Source organism: Oncorhynchus gorbuscha, linkage group LG02, assembly GCF_021184085.1.
Source record: "Oncorhynchus gorbuscha isolate QuinsamMale2020 ecotype Even-year linkage group LG02, OgorEven_v1.0, whole genome shotgun sequence".
Taxonomy (NCBI): Eukaryota; Metazoa; Chordata; class Actinopteri; order Salmoniformes; family Salmonidae; genus Oncorhynchus; species Oncorhynchus gorbuscha.
In genome coordinates, this window is record NC_060174.1 from 29,235,803 (window position 1) to 29,259,540 (window position 23,738).

At 45.8% G+C, this 23,738-nt stretch overlaps 1 protein-coding gene across 2 annotated transcripts in view; it reads right to left on the reverse strand.

The window, feature by feature from the left end:
- The window catches only part of LOC124000492 (guanine nucleotide-binding protein G(o) subunit alpha-like), a 180,453-nt gene that overhangs the window by 114,533 nt on the left and 42,182 nt on the right, over positions 1-23,738 (reverse strand). For both annotated transcript variants that reach the window (XM_046306887.1, XM_046306896.1), the window contains exon 3: positions 12,562-12,703. In XM_046306887.1, the coding sequence (XP_046162843.1) occupies positions 12,562-12,703 (142 nt within the window). The remainder of the gene's footprint in view (positions 1-12,561; positions 12,704-23,738) is intronic.

Sequence of the window (23,738 nt, forward strand, 5' to 3'; positions counted from 1 at the left end):
TCAGATTACACAGACCCACAAAGAATTTGAAAACAAATCCAATTTTGATAAACTCCCATATCCTCTTGATCTTACCCATCCCGGATCCGGGATCGTGAATACACCCTCAGGCTCATTACCACAACGCAACGTTAACGATTTCTAAAAATCGCAAATGAAATTAAATAAATATTCCTGCTCTCAAGCTTAGCCTTTTCTTAACAACACTGTCATCTCAGAATTTCAAAATATGCTTTTGAACCATAGAAAATCAAGCATTTGTGTAAGAGTTTTGATAGCTAGCATAGCATTTATCGTAGCAATTAGCACGCAACATTTTCACAAAAAACAGAAAAGCAATCAAATAAAATGATTTACCTTTGAAGAACTTCGAATGTTTTCAATGAGGAGACTCTCAGTTACATAGCAGAAGTCCAGTTTTTCCTAAAAGATTCTTTGTGTAGGACAAATCGCTCCGTTTTGTGCATCACATTTGGCTACCGAAACGAACCGAAAATTCAGTCACCAAAACGGCGAACTTTTTTCCAAATTAACTCCATAATATCAACCGAAACATGGCAAACGTTGTTTGAATCAGTCCTCAAGGTGTTTTTTCACATATCTCTTCATTGATATGCCGTTCGTGGAAGCATGCTTTCGTCTCAGAATCCCATGGAAAAATACAAGCAGTTGAGTTTTGCGCACCAATTTCCACGCAGGTCACCGTGCGGACACTTGGCAAATGTAGTCTCTTATGGTCAATCTTCCAATGATATGCCTACAAATACGTCACAATGCTGCAGACACCTTGGGGAAACGATAGATAGGGCAGGCTCATTCCTGTTGCATTCACAGCCATATAAGGAGATAATGAAAAACAGAGCCTCAGAAATCCTGCTCATTTCCTGGTTGCAGTTTCATCTTGGTTTTGCCTGAAGCTTCTGTTCTAGGGCACTCACAGTGAATATCTTTGCAGTTCTGGAAACGTCAGAGTGTTTTCTTTCCAAAGCTATCAATTATATGCATAGTTGAGCATCTTTTTGTGACAAAATATTGCGCTTAAAACGGACACGTCTTTTTATCCAATAATGACACAGCGCCCCCCTAGAATGAACTGGATATCTATTGGGTGAAATACCACAGTGTGCCATCACAGCAGCAAGATCTGTGACCTGTTGCCACAAGAAAAGGAAATTTGCACATCATTACCACTGTATATATACATAATATAACATTTGAAATGTCTTTATTCTTTTGGAACTTTTGTAAGTGTAATGTTTACTGTACATTTTTAATGGTTTATTTCACTTTTGTTTATTATCTATTTCACTTGCTTTGGCAATGTAAACATACGTTTCCTATGCCAACAAAGCCCTTGAATTGAAATTGAATTGAAATTGAATTGAGAGAGACAGAAGGAGCGAGAGTGGCTGCTTGGCTGTTGAGAGAGCAGCTCCAATAAAAGCTTCACACTTCAGATTAAAGAGGTGTGAGCCAGCTGGCCAGCCCAGTAAGGAGCAGAGAGATAGGGAGAGAGAGACACATAGAGATAGGAAGAGAGAGACACAGAAAGAAAGAGAGAGAGAAACAGTGAGAAAGAGAGAGAGAAACAGAGAAAGAGGGAGGGAATGAGATAGCGAAAGAAGGGGCACTCTGTTCCATGCTGCCACACCCGTCTGCACATACAGGCTATATCCACACGCTGGAGAAACATTCACACTAGGCTTGGGCGGTATACCGTATACCGAGGTATTTGGAAATAGCCACAGGATGATTTTTCAATATTGTTAATACCGTTTAAACTACTTATTTGAAGTTAAAAAATATATATATATATATTTGTAGCTTTTTCGAAAATAACTGCAGACAACTTGTGCGATACGTTAGGAGATAAAACAGATTGCCATCTTCATTTCTGTCACGCCCTGACCTTAGAGAGCTTTTTATGTCTCTATTTTGGTTTGGTCAGGGTGTGATTTGGGTGGGCATTCTATGTTCCTTTTTCTATGTTTTGTATTTCTTTGTTTTGGCCGGGTATGGTTCTCAATCAGGGACAGCTGACTATCGTTGTCTCTGATTGGGAACCATACTTAGGTAGCTGTTCCCCACCTATGTTTTGTGGGTAATTATTTTCTGTTTAGTGTTTTCTGCACCTTACAGGACTGTTTCGGTTTTGTTCATTCTCTTTGTTATTTTGTTATTCGTGTTCAGTTTAAATAAAAAAGAATGAACACTTACCACGCTGAGCTTTGGTCCGATTATTCTTCATCAGACGAGCGTTACAATTTCACCTGTCACATTATTTTACATTGTGAAGCTCATGGTAGTTCCCCTGAACAGTCAAGTGTTTGTTTGTAAATAGCACAACAAGTTAAAGTGGGAGCAGGTGGGTCCAGCTGTGTGTTGACAGGGGTCGCACTTTATATTGAAAGTCAACAGTGGTTTTTTGCTTCAAAAGAGTGATCAGGGACGTAACTATAGTTATTCTTCACAGAAAATACATTAGTGCAACACATTCGGCAGAAAATAGCTTCATTTTCATCAGACGACAACAGAAGCGCAACACTTTTGGCTGGCAGCCACACAAGTAAATAAGCAAGGTCTTTTTTGCGAAACGATGCATGGCCATCATATTTCTATATTTCTATATATTTCTAGAAATAATGTAGCCAACTACATTTCCTAATGTTTTTCTTAAAGTTAATCTTGCATTTTACTGGAGAAAAGTAGGCTGGCTACACTGAGAAAACCAGAGTAGCTACACATCAGTTAGAGGGTTGTCTGCTGATAGACTGCCATTGGTGAATTCTCATCTGAGTGGAGAAGTTCAACTGAAGCACAAAATGTGTCTGATGCCGAGCAGAAATTACAATAAGAAGAATTTTAGATGCGCGTTTACAAAACGCAGCAAGATATTTCTTGTTTCTTTCTTGTGTGAAAAATTAAGAATTAACGCGACCCCTAAGTTTAACTTGCTAGGTATCTAAGTAAGTGGCTAGATTAATAAGGTTAAGGTGTATGATATTGTGATATCTTTCTGCTGTGTTTGAGAAGTCAAAGCCCTTTGGAAGAGTTAGTTATTTGTACAGCTGCCACTGCTATCTTGATTTCCTTGCATTCTTTCTCCTGTCTGTTCTCGGCCTGTCTGCTCCTCCCTCATCTTTTCAGAGCAGAGCAGGAAGGCCCGTTTCCCTAGCGACTCCAGACTCCACACAGACACAGCATGTACATATGCTGCTCCAGAGCCAGCACTGTTCTTCCTTCAGACAAGCATGAGTCAAAACTTTGTTCACTTTGCTCAATGTCTCTCGTTCACATTTGCTTGGAAATGTCCAAACGCACCAAAAATGACATTTGGTAGCTCCTATCTATATATGTATACCTTTATGAGCTGGATTGCCTGTCTTTGTAATTTGTTTATTTTCGTTTGCGCTCATTACATATTTTTCTTGTGAATTTTGTTACCATTCTGTTAATAGACGGCCAATGCTTTTTCTTTTTTTTTGCACCCTTGTGTACTAAGCCAGTAATACCGTAAATCTCGGGATGCGAGAAGGACGGTATGATGATAAGAAAATATGGATACCGCCCAACCCTAATTCACACTAACATACAGGTAAACAGGGGTCCTCAACAGGACACACCCCAGTTAGGAACTCACCTCCCTGCATTCTCTCTTTTCTCCATTCTATTTCTCTCTCACACTTATTCTCTCCTCTCATTCTCTCTGCACGCCTGAGCTTTTTCCTCTCTTTCTGTGGTGGTCCTTCGTTTTTTCTCTCTCCATTAGGCAAAGAGATTCACTGCTTTGGGACAGTGACCTCTGACCTATTTCACAAATTACTTTTTGAGAGGTTACTTTTGGGTCACATGCACAGACGCACACACGCACACACACTGAAGCACTCTAAATGATTTCTCTGAGAATGACACAACCATAGAGTTTGTACACAACCCCTGCGGCTGTCAACTCTCAAGCACTCCAGTTTATTGGGACAGAAATACAGTTATTGTCTAAAGAAGCGCTCTGGTTCTAGCAGAAGAAAGAGATAATATAACAATCAATAGCAGCTGGGTATTTCAGACGACTTGTCCCAGGGTATTGATAGCATTGGTTTGATTGAAATATAAAGACCTTCCTGGAAAGGTCAGAGTCAGTGGTGTGCCTCCTGTTTTAGAAAGGGAACAGAACACAGCAGGGGAACAGATACCAACACAACACATGAAAGGAGCCATTAGGACAGCAGCTCACATATCCTACTGTACACCTTCCTTCACCCTGTCTGTCCTCTTAAGGTCACTCTGAGGCCATGTACTGACACAGCTGATGACCCATGACCCCTGAAAGAGGCATGACTTACACTCCAACCCAGCCTGTCAGCAGTTTGACATTGCGGACTGAACCAATAACCAATGCCAAACTATTCCCATCATCTTCATCATTCATCATCATTATTGTTGGCAGCGCCATCATTTAACAATGCTGTTATATACAGGGTACATGTATGTATCATCAACACGATGAATGTCATGTCTACTAAACACATTCACCTTCTCCACTGGAGTGTTCATTCATCATGGTCTGAATACATTATTCCAAACCTGTCTGATTCCCTCCTTGGTACAGGATGCTCCCCTCCTCTCAGTGGGTGATTTATAGAAGCCAGTCAACAAGCTGAGACTAATGTGCTCTGTTCCACATCCTTTCAGAGCCTTGTGGCCAATTACCTGTTACAACACTGGGGTTATGGATTTTCATAGATGGATAAGCATGAATGGTTGTGTTTATGAACACTAGATCTCTAGAACCGCTGAGGCTCCAGGGTCCCGCCTTCAAGCTAATGAGTCCTTTTGACTGCAACATTCTAATGAATGTCATATATGCTATTTCAAAAATTATAATTTGGTTATGTTTATGAAGGCCTTACGAAACATTAGAATAATACAAAACATTTCATTAGTTTATGTTACTGTAGGCTTTATGTAAAAACAAAAAAAACAAAAATCACGTTGAACCAATGTGGAATAGACATTGAATTGATGTCTGTGCCCAGTGGGATGTGTTGGAACACGGTAAAAACGTATCGTATGACCACAAAATAATACAAATTCCCGAACCACAAAGACGAATGGTCAGCGAGGTCAAATTATCAAAATATCAGTAGCCTAAACATAATTATAAGCGCCAAGTGTGAAAATTAGCAGAAAAGCAATAATGCCATTATAATGAATATAAGTGTCGATATGACAGCTGTCAAAAATAGTACATTATTGTCAGCTCGTGCTGATATGGTGTACGTTTTCATGCAATGGCATCAGTTGGATTTAATTTAGCAGCGATCCCTTGTCCAAACAATGGACACAAATCTTTGCCACTTTCACTCAATTGACACACTTCCCACAAACACATGGCTTGCAGGTGACACAGGTATCTTGGGTTCTGTTCTTAGCTCATCTGTCCACCCGACACTGTCTCCTCCCCGGGAGCTGTGCGCAATTTGCCTTGCGTGGAATCTTTGCTGCTGCCATATACCTCATATCTCTCATGCACTGCTGCCATATACCTCGTATCTCTCATGCACTGCTGCCATATACCTCATATCTCTCATGCACTGCTGCCATATACCTCATATCTCTCATGCACTGCTGCCATATACCTCATATCTCTCATGCACTGCTGCCATATACCTCATATCTCTCATGCACTGCTACCATATACCTCATATCTCTCATGCACTGCTGCCATATACCTCATATCTCTCATGCACTGCTGCCATATACCTCATATCTCTCATGCACTGCTGCCATATACCTCATATCTCTCATGCACTGCTGCCATATACCTCATATCTCCCATGCACTGCTGCCATATACCTCATATCTCTCATGCACTGCTGCCATATACCTCATATCTCTCATGCACTGCTGCCATATACCTCATATCTCTCATGCACTGCTGCCATATACCTCATATCTCTCATGCACTGCTGCCATATACCTCATATCTCTCATGCACTGCTGCCATATACCTCATATCTCTCATGCACTGCTGCCATATACCTCATATCTCTCATGCACTGCTGCCATATACCTCATATCTCTCATGCACTGCTGCCATATACCTCATATCTCTCATGCACTGCTACCATATACCTCATATCTCTCATGCACTGCTGCCATATACCTCATATCTCTCATGCACTGCTGCCATATACCTCATATCTCTCATGCACTGCTGCCATATACCTCATATCTCTCATGCACCGCTGCCATATACCTCATATCTCTCATGTACTGCTGCGTTGGACCTAATGTCTCTCATGCACTGCTGCCATATACCTCATATCTCTCATGTACTGCTGCCATATACCTCATATCTCTCATGCACTGCTGCCATATACCTCATATCTCTCATGTACTGCTGCGTTGGACCTAATATCTCTCATGCACTGCAGCCATATACCTCATATCTCTCATGCACTGCTGCCATATACCTCATATCTCTCATGCACTGCTACCATATACCTCATATCTCTCATGCACTGCTGCCATATACCTCATATCTCTCATGTACTGCTGCCATATACCTCATATCTCTCATGCACTGCTGCCATATACCTCATATCTCTCATATACTGCTGCGTTGGACCTAATATCTCTCATGCACTGCAGCCATATACCTCATATCTCTCATGCACTGCTGCCATATACCTCATATCTCTCATGTACTGCTGCCATATACCTCATATCTCTCATGCACTGCTGCCATATACCTCATATCTCTCATGTACTGCTGCGTTGGACCTAATATCTCTCATGCACTGCAGCCATATACCTCATATCTCTCATGCACTGCTGCCATATACCTCATATCTCTCATGCACTGCTACCATATACCTCATATCTCTCATGCACTGCTGCCATATACCTCATATCTCTCATGCACTGCTGCCATATACCTCATATCTCTCATGCACTGCTGCCATATACCTCATATCTCTCATGCACCGCTGCCATATACCTCATATCTCTCATGTACTGCTGCGTTGGACCTAATGTCTCTCATGCACTGCTGCCATATACCTCATATCTCTCATGTACTGCTGCCATATACCTCATATCTCTCATGCACTGCTGCCATATACCTCATATCTCTCATGCACTGCTACCATATACCTCATATCTCTCATGCAATGCTGCCATATACCTCATATCTCTCATGCACTGCTGCCATATACCTCATATCTCTCATGCACTGCTGCCATATACCTCATATCTCTCATGCACTGCTGCGTTGGACCTCATATCTCTCATGCACTGCTGCTATATACCTCATATCTCTCATGCACTGATGCCATATACCTCGTATCTCTCATGCACTGCTGCCATATACCTCATATCTCTCATGCACTGCTGCCATATACCTCGTATCTCTCATGCACTGCTGCCATATACCTCATATCTCTCATGCACTGCTGCCATATACCTCATATCTCTCATGCAATGCTGCCATATACCTCATATCTCTCATGCTCTGCTGCCATATACCTCATATCTCTCATGCACTGCTTGAGCAACACGTGTGCGTTGATAGCAACCAAGTCAAGCATGTTGTAGAACACAGCAACAGGCCAGCAGCAGGTGCCTCCTTTCACAGAGTACAGACGTGCCATCTGATCCAAAACATTCACACCGACCAGAAATACTCTCTTTCCACTGAATGCTCCACGGAGGATTGAAATGAACACTTCCAGCTCAAAAATTACACAGCTATCACTGTGTATTCCAAGTAGGCCAGAGTAGACTGATAAGATGTGTTGGACTGATACAGGGTACATACCATTTTGAGATTATGATAAGAATGTAGAATACCCCTTCTTCTTCTTCTTCATTCACAATTGGTGATTACATAATTATAAATCTCTCGCTTCCCCTCTTCAATCAACTCACCCATTCTCCCCCATCATGTTTTTCTTCATCTGTTATATACTGTATGTGTGAAATTCATTTCAGTATAGTTTTGGTTCAGTTTCGAGGCAATTATCGGGGTGATTATCAACTGGGCACAGCACCTTCCACTGTCGGGAAAAAGAGTGGGGCAGGCCATACAGTCAGGAGAAAAAGTGGAGCAGGCCATACAGTCGGGAGAAAGAGTGGAGCAGGCCATACAGTCGGGAGAAAAAGTGGAGCAGGCCATACAGTCGGGAGAAAGAGTGGAGCAGGCCATACAGTCGGGAGAAAGAGTGGAGCAGGCCATACAGTCGGGAGAAAGAGTGGAGCAGGCCATACAGTCGGAAGAAAGAGTGGAGCAGGCCCTACAGTCGGGAGAAAAAGTGGAGCAGGCCATACAGTCGGGAGAAAGAGTGGAGCAGGCCATACAGTCGGGAGAAAGAGTGGAGCAGGCCATACAGTCGGGAGAAAGAGTGGAGCAGGCCATACAGTCGGGGGAAAAAGTGGAGCAGGCCATACAGTCGGGAGAAAAAGTGGAGCAGGCCATACAGTCGGGAGAAAGAGTGGAGCAGGCCATACAGTCGGGAGAAAAAGTGGAGCAGGCCATACAGTCGGGAGAAAGAGTGGAGCAGGCCATACAGTCGGGAGAAAGAGTGGAGCAGGCCATACAGTCGGGAGAAAGAGTGGAGCAGGCCATACAGTCGGGAGAAAGAGTGGAGCAGGCCATACAGTCGGGAGAAAGAGTGGAGCAGGCCATACAGTCGGAAGAAAGAGTGGAGCAGGCCCTACAGTCGGGAGAAAAAGTGGAGCAGGCCATACAGTCGGGAGAAAGAGTGGAGCAGGCCATACAGTCGGGAGAAAGAGTGGAGCAGGCCATACAGTCGGGAGAAAGAGTGGAGCAGGCCATACAGTCGGGAGAAAAAGTGGAGCAGGCCATACAGTCGGGAGAAAGAGTGGAGCAGGCCATACTGTTGGGAGAAAGAGTGGAGCAGGCCATACAGTCGGAAGAAAGAGTGGAGCAGGCCATACAGTCGGGAGAAAGAGTGGAGCAGGCCATACAGTCGGGAGAAAGAGTGGAGCAGGCCCTACAGTCGGGAGAAAGAGTGGAGCAGGCCCTACAGTCGGGAGAAAGAGTGGAGCAGGCCCTACAGTCGGGAGAAAGAGTGGAGCAGGCCCTACAGTCGGGAGAAAGAGTGGAGCAGGCCTTACAGTCGAGAGAAGGAGTGGAGCAGGCCCTACAGTTGAGAGAAGGACTGGAGCAGGCCCTACAGTCAGGGGAAGGAGTGGAGCAGGCCCTACAGTCGAGAGAAGGAGTGGAGCAGGCCCTACAGTCAGGAGAAGGAGTGGAGCAGGACCTACAGTCGGGAGAAAGAGTGTAACAGGCCCTACAGTCAGGAGAAAGAGTGGAGCAGGCCCTACAGTCGGGAGAAAGAGTGGAGCAGGCCCTACAGTCGGGAGAAAGAGTGGAGCAGGCCCTATAGTCAGGATAAAGAGTGGAGCAGGCCCTACAGTTGGGAGAAAGAGTGGAGCAGGCCCTACAGTTGGGAGAAAGAGTGGAGCAGGCCCTACAGTCAGGAGAAGGAGTGGAGCAGGCCCTACTCAAGAGAAGGAGTGGAGCAGGCCCTACAGTCAGAAGAAGGAGTGGAGCAGGCCCTACTCGAGAGAAGGAGTGGAGCAGGCCCTACAGTCAGAAGAAGGAGTGGAGCAGGCCCTACAGTCGAGAGGAGTGGAGCAGGCCCTACAGTCAGGAGAAGGAGTGGAGCAGGCCCTACTCGAGAGAAGGAGTGGAGCAGGCCCTACAGTCAGAAGAAGGAGTGGAGCAGGCCCTACTCGAGAGAAGGAGTGGAGCAGGCCCTACAGTCAGAAGAAGGAGTGGAGCAGGCCCTACAGTCAGGAGAAGGAGTGGAGCAGGCCCTACAGTCAGGAGAAGGAGTGGAGCAGGCCCTACTCGAGAGAAGGAGTGGAGCAGGCCCTACAGTCAGAAGAAGGAGTGGAGCAGGCCCTACTCGAGAGAAGGAGTGGAGCAGGCCCTACAGTCGGGAGAAAGAGTGGAGCAGGCCATACAGTCGGGAGAAAGAGTGGAGCAGGCCATACAGTCGGGAGAAAAAGTGGAGCAGGCCATACAGTCGGGAGAAAGAGTGGAGCAGGCCATACTGTTGGGAGAAAGAGTGGAGCAGGCCATACAGTCGGAAGAAAGAGTGGAGCAGGCCATACAGTCGGGAGAAAGAGTGGAGCAGGCCATACAGTCGGGAGAAAGAGTGGAGCAGGCCCTACAGTCGGGAGAAAGAGTGGAGCAGGCCCTACAGTCGGGAGAAAGAGTGGAGCAGGCCATACAGTCGGGAGAAAGAGTGGAGCAGGCCCTACAGTCGGGAGAAAGAGTGGAGCAGGCCTTACAGTCGAGAGAAGGAGTGGAGCAGGCCCTACAGTTGAGAGAAGGACTGGAGCAGGCCCTACAGTCAGGGAAGGAGTGGAGCAGGCCCTACAGTCGAGAGAAGGAGTGGAGCAGGCCCTACAGTCAGGAGAAGGAGTGGAGCAGGACCTACAGTCGGGAGAAAGAGTGTAACAGGCCCTACAGTCAGGAGAAAGAGTGGAGCAGGCCCTACAGTCGGGAGAAAGAGTGGAGCAGGCCCTACAGTCGGGAGAAAGAGTGGAGCAGGCCCTATAGTCAGGATAAAGAGTGGAGCAGGCCCTACAGTTGGGAGAAAGAGTGGAGCAGGCCCTACAGTTGGGAGAAAGAGTGGAGCAGGCCCTACAGTCAGGAGAAGGAGTGGAGCAGGCCCTACTCAAGAGAAGGAGTGGAGCAGGCCCTACAGTCAGAAGAAGGAGTGGAGCAGGCCCTACTCGAGAGAAGGAGTGGAGCAGGCCCTACAGTCAGAAGAAGGAGTGGAGCAGGCCCTACAGTCGAGAGGAGTGGAGCAGGCCCTACAGTCAGGAGAAGGAGTGGAGCAGGCCCTACTCGAGAGAAGGAGTGGAGCAGGCCCTACAGTCAGAAGAAGGAGTGGAGCAGGCCCTACTCGAGAGAAGGAGTGGAGCAGGCCCTACAGTCAGAAGAAGGAGTGGAGCAGGCCCTACAGTCAGGAGAAGGAGTGGAGCAGGCCCTACAGTCAGGAGAAGGAGTGGAGCAGGCCCTACTCGAGAGAAGGAGTGGAGCAGGCCCTACAGTCAGAAGAAGGAGTGGAGCAGGCCCTACTCGAGAGAAGGAGTGGAGCAGGCCCTACAGTCAGAAGAAGGAGTGGAGCAGGCCCTATAGTCAGGAGAAAGAGTGGAGCAGGCCCTACAGTTGGGAGAAAGAGTGGAGCAGGCCCTACAGTTGGGAGAAAGAGTGGAGCAGGCCCTACAGTCAGGAGAAGGAGTGGAGCAGGCCCTACTCAAGAGAAGGAGTGGAGCAGGCCCTACAGTCAGAAGAAGGAGTGGAGCAGGCCCTACTCGAGAGAAGGAGTGGAGCAGGCCCTACAGTCAGAAGAAGGAGTGGAGCAGGCCCTACAGTCGAGAGGAGTGGAGCAGGCCCTACAGTCAGGAGAAGGAGTGGAGCAGGCCCTACTCGAGAGAAGGAGTGGAGCAGGCCCTACAGTCAGAAGAAGGAGTGGAGCAGGCCCTACTCGAGAGAAGGAGTGGAGCAGGCCCTACAGTCAGAAGAAGGAGTGGAGCAGGCCCTACAGTCAGGAGAAGGAGTGGAGCAGGCCCTACAGTCAGGAGAAGGAGTGGAGCAGGCCCTACATTCGAGAGAAGTAGTGGAGCAGGCCCTACAGTCAGGAGAAGGAGTGGAGCAGGCCCTACTGTCGGGAGAAGGGGCATGAATGACATGCCCTCCTAAAACTGGATATTACTCTAGTTCTGTTTGTAATATTTAGATTCTAACAACGGCAGTGTGCTATATAGACTTATTTAGGAAAATTCAAGGACAGAGGGGAGCATGACTTAAAAATGGCAGTTATAAATAAAATACAATTATGAGCAGTAAAAATAACTGCTTTAGCAGTTCTTGTGTTAAAATTCAGTGGTTGAATATATGGGTGTCTGTCGGTGTGACAGTTTGTGTATTTCTTTCAATAAATGTGTTTGGGAGGCCATCACTACAGTAGAATGGCAGGAGCACGCAATGCTCTGCTTACTAATGTGTGTGACTGTGTGTGTGTGACTGTGTGTGTGTGACTGTGTGTGTGTGTGTGTGTGTGTGTGTGTGTGTGTGTGTGTGTGTGTGTGTGTGTGTGTGTGTGTGTGTGTGTGTGTGTGTGTGTGTGTGTGTGTGTGTGTGTGTGTGTGTGTGTGTGTGTGTGTGTGTGTGTGTGTGTGTGTGTGTCCATGCGTGCGTGCGTGCGTGCGTGCGTGCGTGCGTGCGTGCGTGCGTGCGTGCGTGCGTCTGTCTGTCTGTCTGTCTGTCTGTCTGTCTGTCTGTCTGTCTGTCTGTCTGTCTGTCTGTCTGTCTGTCTGTCTGTCTGTCTGTCTGTCTGTCTGTGCCTGTGTGTGTATGTCCATGCGTGCGTCTGTCTGTCTGTCTGTGCCTGTGTGTGTGTGTGTGTGTGTCCGTGCGTGCGTCTGTATGTCTGTCTGTCTGTCTGTCTGTGCCTGTGTGTGTGCAGTTGTAGTCCATTCCCTCAGTGCTACACTCTACAAAGTGGTAGAGAGACTCACTTTTCTCTCCTTGTCTCCGTACTCCAGGCCAAGGGTGTCCATGGCACGGACGATGGCAGCCAGAGACTGGATTGTGTTGCTGTAGACCACAGGCTTGTACTGCTTCACATCATCACCAGAGAAGCCATCCTCATGGATAATCCTGCAAACATGAACATGATTCATAGGTCAAATAGGCATTTACCTAAACAGGGACATCATGTCCATGGCACACTGTCGACAGGCACGCAGAGGCACACATGCTGTATCACACATAAAGCACGCAGGCACAACCACATGCATGCCCCCCCCCACACACACACACAACCCTGAGCTCCTCTCCCTTCCTCAGCCTGGCTCCATTTTAATTCTGCTTTCCTTTCTTTTGCTCCGTTGCTGCTGTAACTGGCCGGGGGAGAAAGGGGCAGATCTGAGAGTTTCTCCCCCACCCAGCAGACAGAGACAGAACCAGTCCAGGACCAGATGTAGAGAGTGTGCCCCATTAGGCAGAGACACATTGACCCCAGGCCTGAGATCTCCTCTTCATGACACAAACAGCACAGCAGGGAGAGGCTCAGCCTATTAAACCTCGGCTCCACCAGAACACTACAGGCACCATTAACACCTGAGCCCCACCTTCCCATTGGCCCTGATATCCAGCCTCCCATTGGCCCTGATATCCAGCCTCCCATTGGCCCTGATAGCCAGCCTCCAGTCCACTCAATGGGTCAGATAGAGCATGATCTCCTATCAAGAAAGAGTCAAGTCTGAGCATTGTGTTTGTGAAAGTGAGTGTGAACTTTGTAGCAGGCCAAGCATATAAAAAGAAAGAGCAGAGAAATGTCAGTGCCCTAAGCCATGACTGCGTGAGAGCGAGGGAAAGCAGCCCAGCTGTGGAGCCTGCCACTGCACACAGATACTGTTTGTGATCCTCCGACAGCAACCTGCTTGCTCTGCGGTGGCCTTTCCTGAGACTCTTTCCAATGACTTCCAATGAATCACTACTCTCTCAATACACTGACAAGCCTAAACGTGCCCTGTTCCCCTACTGCTGTGTGTGGGTGAGTATGTGTGTGTGCGCGTGTTTGTACGCGCATGTGTTTAGTGACAGCGACTTATCTACAGCTCAGTAGTAATGCTGCTGTGACTCAGACAGGTGTGTGTCAACGGCAAGGGGACACTGCCTCTTATCTCCCCTGTGCTTTCCCTTTCGTCTCTGTCTCTCTCTCATTCAATAATAATCACCCCATCATGAAGGCTTTATCTCTGGGTGTAATAAACAGCAGGGCACACACTGATCCTGCACTGCTGGGACCTGGGGACCTGAGAGGTGAGAGGGTTCCTACTCCTCCCAGCACAGAGCACACGTGAAAGGGGTGAGTAGAGAACAGGTGGGATGGGAGCCTATTGTCAACTGTGTGTAGTTGTGACTCATTACTTTGACATCACATAATGCTGTGGTCAATGACTCTGGTATCAATCACATGACCTTAGGTCCTCTCCAGAAGAAATGAAAGCTCTGTAGGTTGGACAAACTATTTTCCTTCCTCCTTAATATACAGTGGGGCAAAAAAGTATTTAGTCAGCCACCAATTGTGCAAGTTCTCCCACTTAAAAAGATGAGAGAGGCCTGTAATTTTCATCATACGTACACTTGAACTATGACAGACAAAATTAGAAAAGAAATCCAGAAAATCACATTGTAGGATTTTTTATGAATTTATTTGCAAATTATGGTGGGAAATAAGTATTTGGTCACCTACAAACAAGCAAGATTTCTGGCTCTCACAGACCTGTAACTTCTTCTTTAAGAGGCTCCTCTGTCCTTCACTCATTACCTGTATGGCACCTGTTTGAACTTGTTATCAGTATAAAAGACACCTGTCCACAACCTCAAACAGTCACACTCCAAACTCCACTATGGCCAAGACCAAAGAGCTGTCAAAGGACACCAGAAACAAAATTGTAGGCCTGCACCAGGCTGGGAAGACTGAATCTGCAATAGGTAAGCAGCTTGGTTTGAAGAAATCAACTTTGGGAGCAATTATTAGGAAATGGAAGACATACAAGACCACTGATAATCTCCCTCGATCTGGGGCTCCACGCAAGATCTCACCCTGTGGGGTAAAAATGATCACAAGAACGGTAACACACTATGCTGCCAGGGACTCAAATCCTGTGGTGCCAGACGTGTCCCCCTGCTTAAGCCAGTACATGTCCAGGCCCGTCTGAAGTTTGCTAGAGAGCATTTTGATGATCCAGAAGAAGATTGGGAGAATGTCATATGGTCAGATGAAACCAAAATATAACTTTTTGGTATAAACTCAACTCGTCGTTTTTGGAGGACAAAGAATGCTGAGTTGCATCCAAAGAAAACCATACCTACTGTGAAGCATAGGGGTGGAAACATCATGCTTTGGGGCTGTTTTTCTGCAAAGGGACCAGGACGACTGATCCGTGTAAAGGAAAGAATGAATGGGGCCATGTATCGTGAGATTTTGAGTGAAAACCTCCTTCCATCAGCAAGGGCATTGAAGATGAAACGTGGCTGGGTCTTTCAGCATGACAATGATCCCAAACACACCGCCCGGGCAATGAAGGAGTGGCTTCGTAAGAAGCATTTCAAGGTCCTGGAGTGGCCTAGCCAGTCTCCAGATCTCAACCCCATAGAAAATCTTTGGAGGGGGTTGAAAGTCCGTGTTGCCCAGCAATAGCCCCAAAGCATCACTGCTCTAGAGGAGATCTGCATGGAGGAATGGGCTAAAATACCAGCAACAGTGTGTGAAAACCTTGTGAAGACTTACAGAAAACGTTTGACCTCTGTCATTGCCAACAAAGGGTATATAACAAAGTATTGAGATAAACTTTTTTTATTGACCAAATACTTATTTTCCACCATAATTATACAACCATAATTCATTAAAAATCCTACAATGTGATTTTCTGGATTTTTTTTTTCCTAATTTTGTCTGTCATAGTTGAAATGTACCTATGATGAAAATTACAGGCCTCTCTCATATTTTTAAGTGGGAGAACTTGCACAATTGGTGGCTGACTAAATACTTTTTTGCCCCACTATACTTGGTTTACCATTGCTGGCACAGTGTCTGGTAGACCAGGTGTGCCCTGGCAGAGATATGTGTGTGCCAGCCAAGCCTCTGTGCCAGGGGCAGGTGCAATGGTTTTCTTTTCGGAGGATATATTGAGCCATGCTGCACAAAGACACCCCTCCCTCCTATCGTTCCACTGGGGGAACTAAGAGGCAGGTTAAGACCAACCAACCCTGAGTCTGTTACTCTGCTCTGAACAACATGTTCCAATGGACCACCATCACCCTGGACATTAAATTTACTAAACAAACACTGCTGCTCAATGTTTTAACCCCAGAAACAACAGAAAGCAGAATATACATCTCTTCACACTGACCCATTGGGGTGACCCATACTGACCACAACTCTACTTGGACCATGACCCCACACAACCACATGTCTCTAAATCACCATTAAAACAACCCTCTACAGCTGCCACCGTGCCAACCTTCAGTCAATATCAAGTTATATAGTCAATATCACCCAGCACTGCTGCCAGCTGTGCCTCTGTTTACCAACATGCTGAAACTGAAGTCAGCGCACCCTCTCAGGTGACTGATAAATGATTCAGTTAATAAAAATAAGACATGTTTAAGTCATCTGTAAGTCACAATAAAGCGAAGGACACGTCCCAGAGGTTTCTGATTCCCACACGGGTTGACTGGCTCATCGATCTGTTTCTGATAGGAGACAATGAAAGGACTGCAAGACCTTAAGGCGTCTTCATACTAGGTTGGTTTGCTCCTAACAGAACACGGCTAGGCGTAAGCCAACGTCTGTGCTTCCAAACTCCCTTAAAAGACCTCCCTCTTGAGACACAGTAGCAACAACATAGCCAGTAACACTTCCTCAAAATAGTCTGAATTCATGTAAGATAAATCAAGAAATCTATTTTTGCCGAGGTCTTGGTCACGCAATTTTACATGTAGCTAAGATATTTGGTGCAGTATTTCGCAAGCAAAACATTTGCATGAAAACTAGTCATCTCTCATTGAATGTCAACAAACAATGAATTGAAGAATCTTGTCCGTAGTTCCTAACCCCTCTACTGTTGACCAATCATAAACGAAGGGTCGTAGACTTTGGCTACCAAACTTCGACTTGCCTCAAGAAAATAATGTGTGTGCAAACAGCTGAAAAAAAAACCCTGCTGAACAACAAAACATACAAAAACGTAACAAAATGTCATTCTAATATATGTCCGAACTGGCGCTCCCCGTTTCGACTGGGAAGCTTTATACCAGGCCACCTGAAAGAGCAGGCCCAGGCCCACACAGGAGAGCATCCTGACTGGTTGCATCACTGCCTGGTATGGCAACTGCTCGGCCTCCGACCGCAAGGCACTGCAGAGGGTAGTGCGTACAGCCCAGTACATCACTGGGGCCAAGCTTCCTGCCATCCAGGACCTCTATATCAGACCGCACAGCAAGCGGTACCGGAGCGCCAAGTCGAGGTCCAAAAGGCTTCTTAACAGCTTCTACCCCCAAGCCGTAAGACTCCTGAACAGCTAATCAAAGGGCTACCCAGAACCCTGTTTTACGCTGCTGCTACTCTCTGTTTATAATCTATGCATAGTAACTTTAACTCTACCTACATGTACTGTACATATTACCTCAATTACCTCGACTAGCAGAAGTGGCCTCACTTGTTATTTTACTGCTGCTGTTTAATTATTTGTTACTTTTATTTTCTATTTTGTACATAAGACTTATTTTTATTGATATTTTCTGAACTTCTTAAAGCATTGTTGGCTAAGGGCTAACACCTGTTGTATTCGGCACATGTGACGAATAAAATCTGATTTGATTTGAAAGGTCAGCTAGCTGCAACACACAGTGCAGTCTGCAGAGAGCATGTCAGGAGTTGATACAAGGGTGATAACATGTTACTCTACTTACAGGTATTGTTTTTACCCCTGCATCCCCTCACCCATCACTCCTGTTACAGTTGTAGGGACCTATGAAATCAGTTTTATTTTTCCCAAATTCAATTTTTACCATTTTGTTTTTGGTTTTGTTTCCGTTTTCACTGTTGTTGTTGTTTTTTTTTTTTTTTTTTTTGGGGGGGGGGGTTGCTCTTAAACCACACTTTTTAAATAGAAAAACAACTAAATAGGATGTCTTAAGCCCACAACAATGCTTAAACCACATCAGGAGACCACTTTTGAGGTCAGGAAACATTAGAAATCAAGATTTTTGGGTGTAGCTACCCTTTCATCCCAGTGTGCACCAACCAAGCAAGAGGTTGTTGTTCAGCGATATTTTTGTAGTAGACATTTTGAGAGCCTTTGTGGCTTTCATTAGAAACACCAAAAGAGAGCTCAAATCATTATTACTGTCTTCCCTTCTCACCAAGTATATAAAGGAATCCTCATTAAGTCACGGATAGAGAGCGAGAGAGTGTGAGGAAGGAGGGAGTGGGAGAGAAAGAGAGGGAATATATGTACAGAGTAATGGCAGCGAAATAGCTAATTTTGGGGGTCATTAGGGCTGGCACGGTAATTGTATAATAGTGTAACCGATGATTACGGATGAGGACCGCCCTGAAAAATGCACTATTTTAATAAAAATTATATATATATATACACACACAGTGGGGAGAACAAGTATTTGATACACTGCTGATTTTGCAGGTTTTCCTACTTACAAAGCATGTAGAGGTCTGTAATTTTTATCATAGGTACACTTCAACTGTGAGAGACGGAATCTAAAACAAAAATACAGAAAATCACATTGTATGATGTTTAAGAAATTAATATGCATTTTATTGCATGACATAAGTATTTGATCACCTACCAACTAAATCCTGACATATAATCTAAGTAAAAATCCCCTGTCTTAGGTCAGTTAGGATCACCACTTTATTTCGAGAATGTGAAATGTCAGAATAATAGTAGAGAGCATGATTTATTTCAGCTTTTATATCTTTCATCACATTCCCAGTGGGTCAGAAGTCTACATACACTCCATTAGTATTTGGTAGCATTGCCTTTAAATTGTTTAACTTGGGTCAAATGTTTCGGGTAGCCTTCCACAAGCTTCTCACAATAAGTTGGGTGAATTTTGGCCCATTCCTCCCAACAGAGCTGGTGTAACTGAGTCAGGATTGTATGCCTCCTTGCTCGCACACGCTTTTTCAGTTCTGCCATCCAATTTTCTATAGGATTGAGGTCAGGGCTTTGTGATGGCCACTCCAATACCTTGACTTTGTTGTCCTTAAGCCATTTTGCCACAACTTTGGAAGTATGCTTGGGGTCATTGTCCATTTGGAAGACCCATTTGCGACCAAGCTTTAACTTCCTGACTGATGTCTTGAGATGTTGCTTGAATATAGCCACATAATTTTCCTCCCTCATGATGCCATCTATTTTGTGAAGTGCACCAGTCCCTCCTGCAGCAAAGCACCACAACATGATGTTGCCACCCCCTTGCATCATGGTTGGGATGGTGTTCTTCGGCTTGCAAGCCCCCCCCCCCTTTTCCCTCCAAACATAGCTATGGCAATTATGGCCAAACAGTTATATTTTTGTTTCATCAGACCAGAAGACATTTCTCCAAAGTATGATCTTTGTCCCCATGTGCAGTTGCAAACAGTAGTCTGGCTTTTTTTTATGGGGGTTTAGGAGTAGTGTCTTCTTCCTTGCTGAGCAGCCTTTCAGGTTATGTCGATATAGGACTCGTTTTCCTGTGGATATTGATACTTTTGTACCTGTTTCCTCCAGCATCTTCACAGGGTCCTTTGCTGTTGTTCTGGGATTGATTTGCACTTTTCGCACCAAAGTACGTTCATCTCTAGGAGACAGAACGCGTCTCCATCCTGAGCGGTATGACGGCTGCGTGGTCCCATGGTGTTGATAATTGCGTACTATTGTTTGTACAGATGAACGTGGTACCTTCAGACTTTTGGAAATTGCTCCCAAGTATGAACCAGACTTGTGGAGGTTTTGGGCTGATTTCCTTTGATTTTCCCATGATGTCAAGCAAAGATGCACTGAGTTTGAAGGTAGGCCTTGAAATACATCCACAGGTACACCTCCAATTGACTAAAATTATGTCAATTAGCCTATCAGAAGCTTCCACAGCCATGACATCATTTTCTGGAATTTTCCAAGCTGTTTAAAGGCACAGTCAATTTAGTGTATGTAAACTTCTGACCCACTGGAATTGTGATACAGATTAAACAATCTGTCTGTAAACAATTGTTGGAAAAATTACTTGTGTCATGCACACAGTAGATGTCCTAACCAACTTGCCAAAACTTTAGTTTGTTAACAAGACATTTGTGGAGTGGTTGAAAAATGAGTTTTATGACTCCAACCTATGTGTATGTAAACTTCTGACTTCAACAGTAAATACAGTGCCAGTCAAAAGTTTGGACACACCTACTCATTCAAGGGTTGGCTACTTTGAAGAATCTGAAATATAAAATATATTTTGATTTGTTTAACACATGGGATCTTTACAGCGTGAACAAAATGTGCTTCAGCAATAGTCATAGCAAACGAGTATCATGAAATACATGCTTACCAAAAACAGGGCACACTGTGACTTGACCATAGATCGTATATATAAAGGACTTGACAGAGAAATGTCAGCTAGTTAGGCTAGCAAACTGCAGCTAGATATACCTTGCTAGCTGTCAGCTTGGCTAAACAGTAAACACAGAACATCACGTCCCTGATTTGAGTCCTCGGCTGCGCATGCAGTCAGGAGCGGAGGTCAGGAGCAGAGGACAGGAAAACATTAAATGTGTTTTTAATCTGCTGATTATAATAGTGACCATGGTCATATGGCTGACAAATAACCGTCATCCAAAATTCCATGACCATCGCAAAAGGTCTTTGCTTTTCATGAATGAGGACGTTTCTCATTTGGGTCTCTCTGGGCTGTCTGTCAGGTAGAGGGAGGGGAGATGAGGGGAGGGAGTGGGGAAGGTAGCCACTGGGGAGGACAGAACAAAGCACATTAAGCCCTCCTGTGTCTCTGGCACGTGGAGATCTGTGACCTGTTACCTCTACAGTACCACCACATTACTCTCACTGCCTTTCACCAAACACGGAGCGAGCGAGGGAGGGAGGGAGGGAGGGAGGGAGGGAGGGAGGGAGAGGAGGGAGGGAGGGAGGGAGGGAGGGAGGGAGGGAAAACTAAAGCTGAGGAAGTGATAAGAGTTCTTCCAGGAAGTGGTGGTGATTTTGCATTCTAGCCATGTACTGTACTGACTGACTAAATGCTATACTTGTTTTCCCCACAGGAAAAACTGTTTACATATTGCTTTTTGTCTTGCAGTAAATTAGAGCTTTGCATTCTGTTCAGGTTCCTTCGACCCATTTCACTGTTGAGAGAAGTACGAGGAGAGAAGTGTGGATTTTTGAGCCAGAAATTTTGAGTTTACAAATCATCATGCCACACAAATATGCAGTATGCATGAACACACAAACACACCCACCGACACCCATTCAAGGGTACACACACACCCTCACTGTTAGTCTTTATCAATCTTAGTGCCATGTGGTTTCCGTGCTGCTCACTAAGAAGACCCTTTGTCCTCACAGCACGCTCGAGTGCTGTTGCTGTCATCAGCCCCAGGACACAGCTACTTATCCCCTGTTTCATTCCCGACCAGCGTGGGGGGGCTATTTATAACCTCTGCAATCAGAGGAGTGCTACCTCCCTAGCATCAGCTGCTCCAGCCTTTAGCACCAATCTGTCCCCCACACCATGAGGTCGACCCACAGACACACACACAATGGCACCCTATTTCCTATTAAGTGCACTACTTTGATCAGGGCCCATAGGGGTCTGATTAAAAGTAGTGCGCTATATGGGGAATACGGTGCCATTTGGGATGCACGACAGACACAGCCAGGCCTACGACAGCACCACACTCATCCCACGACAGGAACAGGCACACAGCATCACTCCCTCTCTGCTGTCAACTTCCATCTCACATTGACTTTCTGCTATATTCATACAAACACACAACACTAATTGTGTATAGGGTGTTCCTAAGGACCCACTGTATTTTCTCCTTCCCCCATCTCTATCACTCACTCTCCCTCTCCATGACTGTGTTTGCTGATCGCTCCTCTCACCTCCCAGTCATCCACTTACACCACTTTGACAACACACATCAGTCCCAGGTGATGTACTTTTGTATAAAATAAAATACAAATATTCCCACGAGTGAATCTAGCTGATCACTGCTCTAGTCTCTCCCTAGATTTAAATTTCTAATTGAGAGATGTCTACCAGCCTACCTCCGGAGGTAGTGTTGGAGACATCTACACCACATACCCCCCTCTGAATGGTATAGTGTAAAGACAATTGGGGTTTCTCGTTTGGGCAAGAGACCGTCCTCCATCCTCTCTCCTCCGTGACCCAGGAAAAAAAGTGGTTGTGGTCGAGGAGTGTGTCAATTTGTTAGTAGGCAAGCGGTAGTGTCCTCCCCTTCTCGACAGCCACCTTCCATCAAGGATACTCATGTGTATCCTACTGTGGATCCGCCCCCCCTTTGAATCAGCTTTTGTTTTGTCAGAGGAGAAAAACATGCACACATTTAAGAACAATATGCTACTTATCATTTTATCTATAAATGTCTTGCACAACTCATTTGTTTTGATCACGTTACACATTTATTTTGGGATAAGTGTTGCAAATCTGTTGTTGAACAGAGATAGATCTTACTACACATATTTTACTAATGTAAATCCACCCTAAGAGACAAATCCTGCAATTGAGATGATGAAGTGTCCTCCATCAGTTGGGACGTGGAAGCAGGGTGCTGGATGCTAGAGAGGGTGACAGTGATTTGGAGTTTGCTTCATACTCGGCCTTGAACAGTCACAAACACTGAATAATTAGTCAGAGGTCTGCATGTGTACAGCTATCATTAAATACTTCTATCTCCCCAGCCCCTCCCTAAACAGCAGCTACTTGTTCCCTCATTCACAGTCCTCTGCCTCAACCTCTCCTCTTCTCCTCTCCTCCTTTCCCTCCTGGTTGTTTGTAATCCTGTAATTATATCTGCCATTGTCATCTCTCCTGGAACCCAAGGAGGAGGAGAAATAGTCTGTGTATTGCTGAGACAGCAGAATGTCACCCTAGAGGCCTGCAGAGTTTTGGGCTCCAACCCACCAGCCTGTTCTAATCACAGCCATATTTAACCAGCGTGGAAGATTCCATCTCAGGGTTCCATCTCAGCCCTGCAGACACCAGAGACCACACTGCCACATAGGAGGAGGACGAGGAGGAGGGAGCTATTCACACCTACTCTGATGCCCATAAACAGGACATACCAGGCCTGGAGTGTAGAGGTGCTGGTACAGGGCAAAGCACTGTGACTCCACATAGAATTGACTGCCTCTGCTCTGCCCCTCACCACACCCTCCTCTCCTCTAGGCTGCTCCACCTGCATCTGCAATTAACAATTAAATAAAAACAGCCAGAGCTAATTATAGCCTCTCCCCTGGAGGCTAGGCGCTGTTGGGAGGGCGTCACCTTCCACACAGGCCAATTTATCTCCCCCACACCCAGTAAACACAGTCACAACCTCCTCCAATTAACGCTTCTCACAGCAACACCAACACAGACCAGAACAACTAAGTAACTGACTATTACTCAGAGCAGCTACAGAAGCCTGTCAACAAATACATTTACACCATTCTGATTAGTCCACACCTGGAATGTCAATAATGTCAAACAGCTGTTCAAATTCACACAGTGATATAACAGCCCCGTGTTGTAATGTACCTCACTGTGTACAGCATATAATTAGACTATTCACAGTGACAGTAGGTATGTCCAGGCTAAGTTCAAACATCAGACATTACACAGCCATGTTCCGGATCACCTGACCTCAGATCAGCTGAGGGGCCCAACACAAACAGACATTCCAACAAAGCCCCTTTGTCTGGCCTGCACAGGACCTGACCTGGGATCTGCTGCGTGCTGCTTCCCAACACAAACACATCCCAGACCACAGACAAAGGCCCTTTATTCCCCTGCAGGGACCTGACCAGCACATGGACTCACTGACTGGCCGGTCGGTCAGCTCTGGCTCTGCCGTGTCGGCACTCTGCAAGTTACCACTGCATGTGGACTTACTGGACCC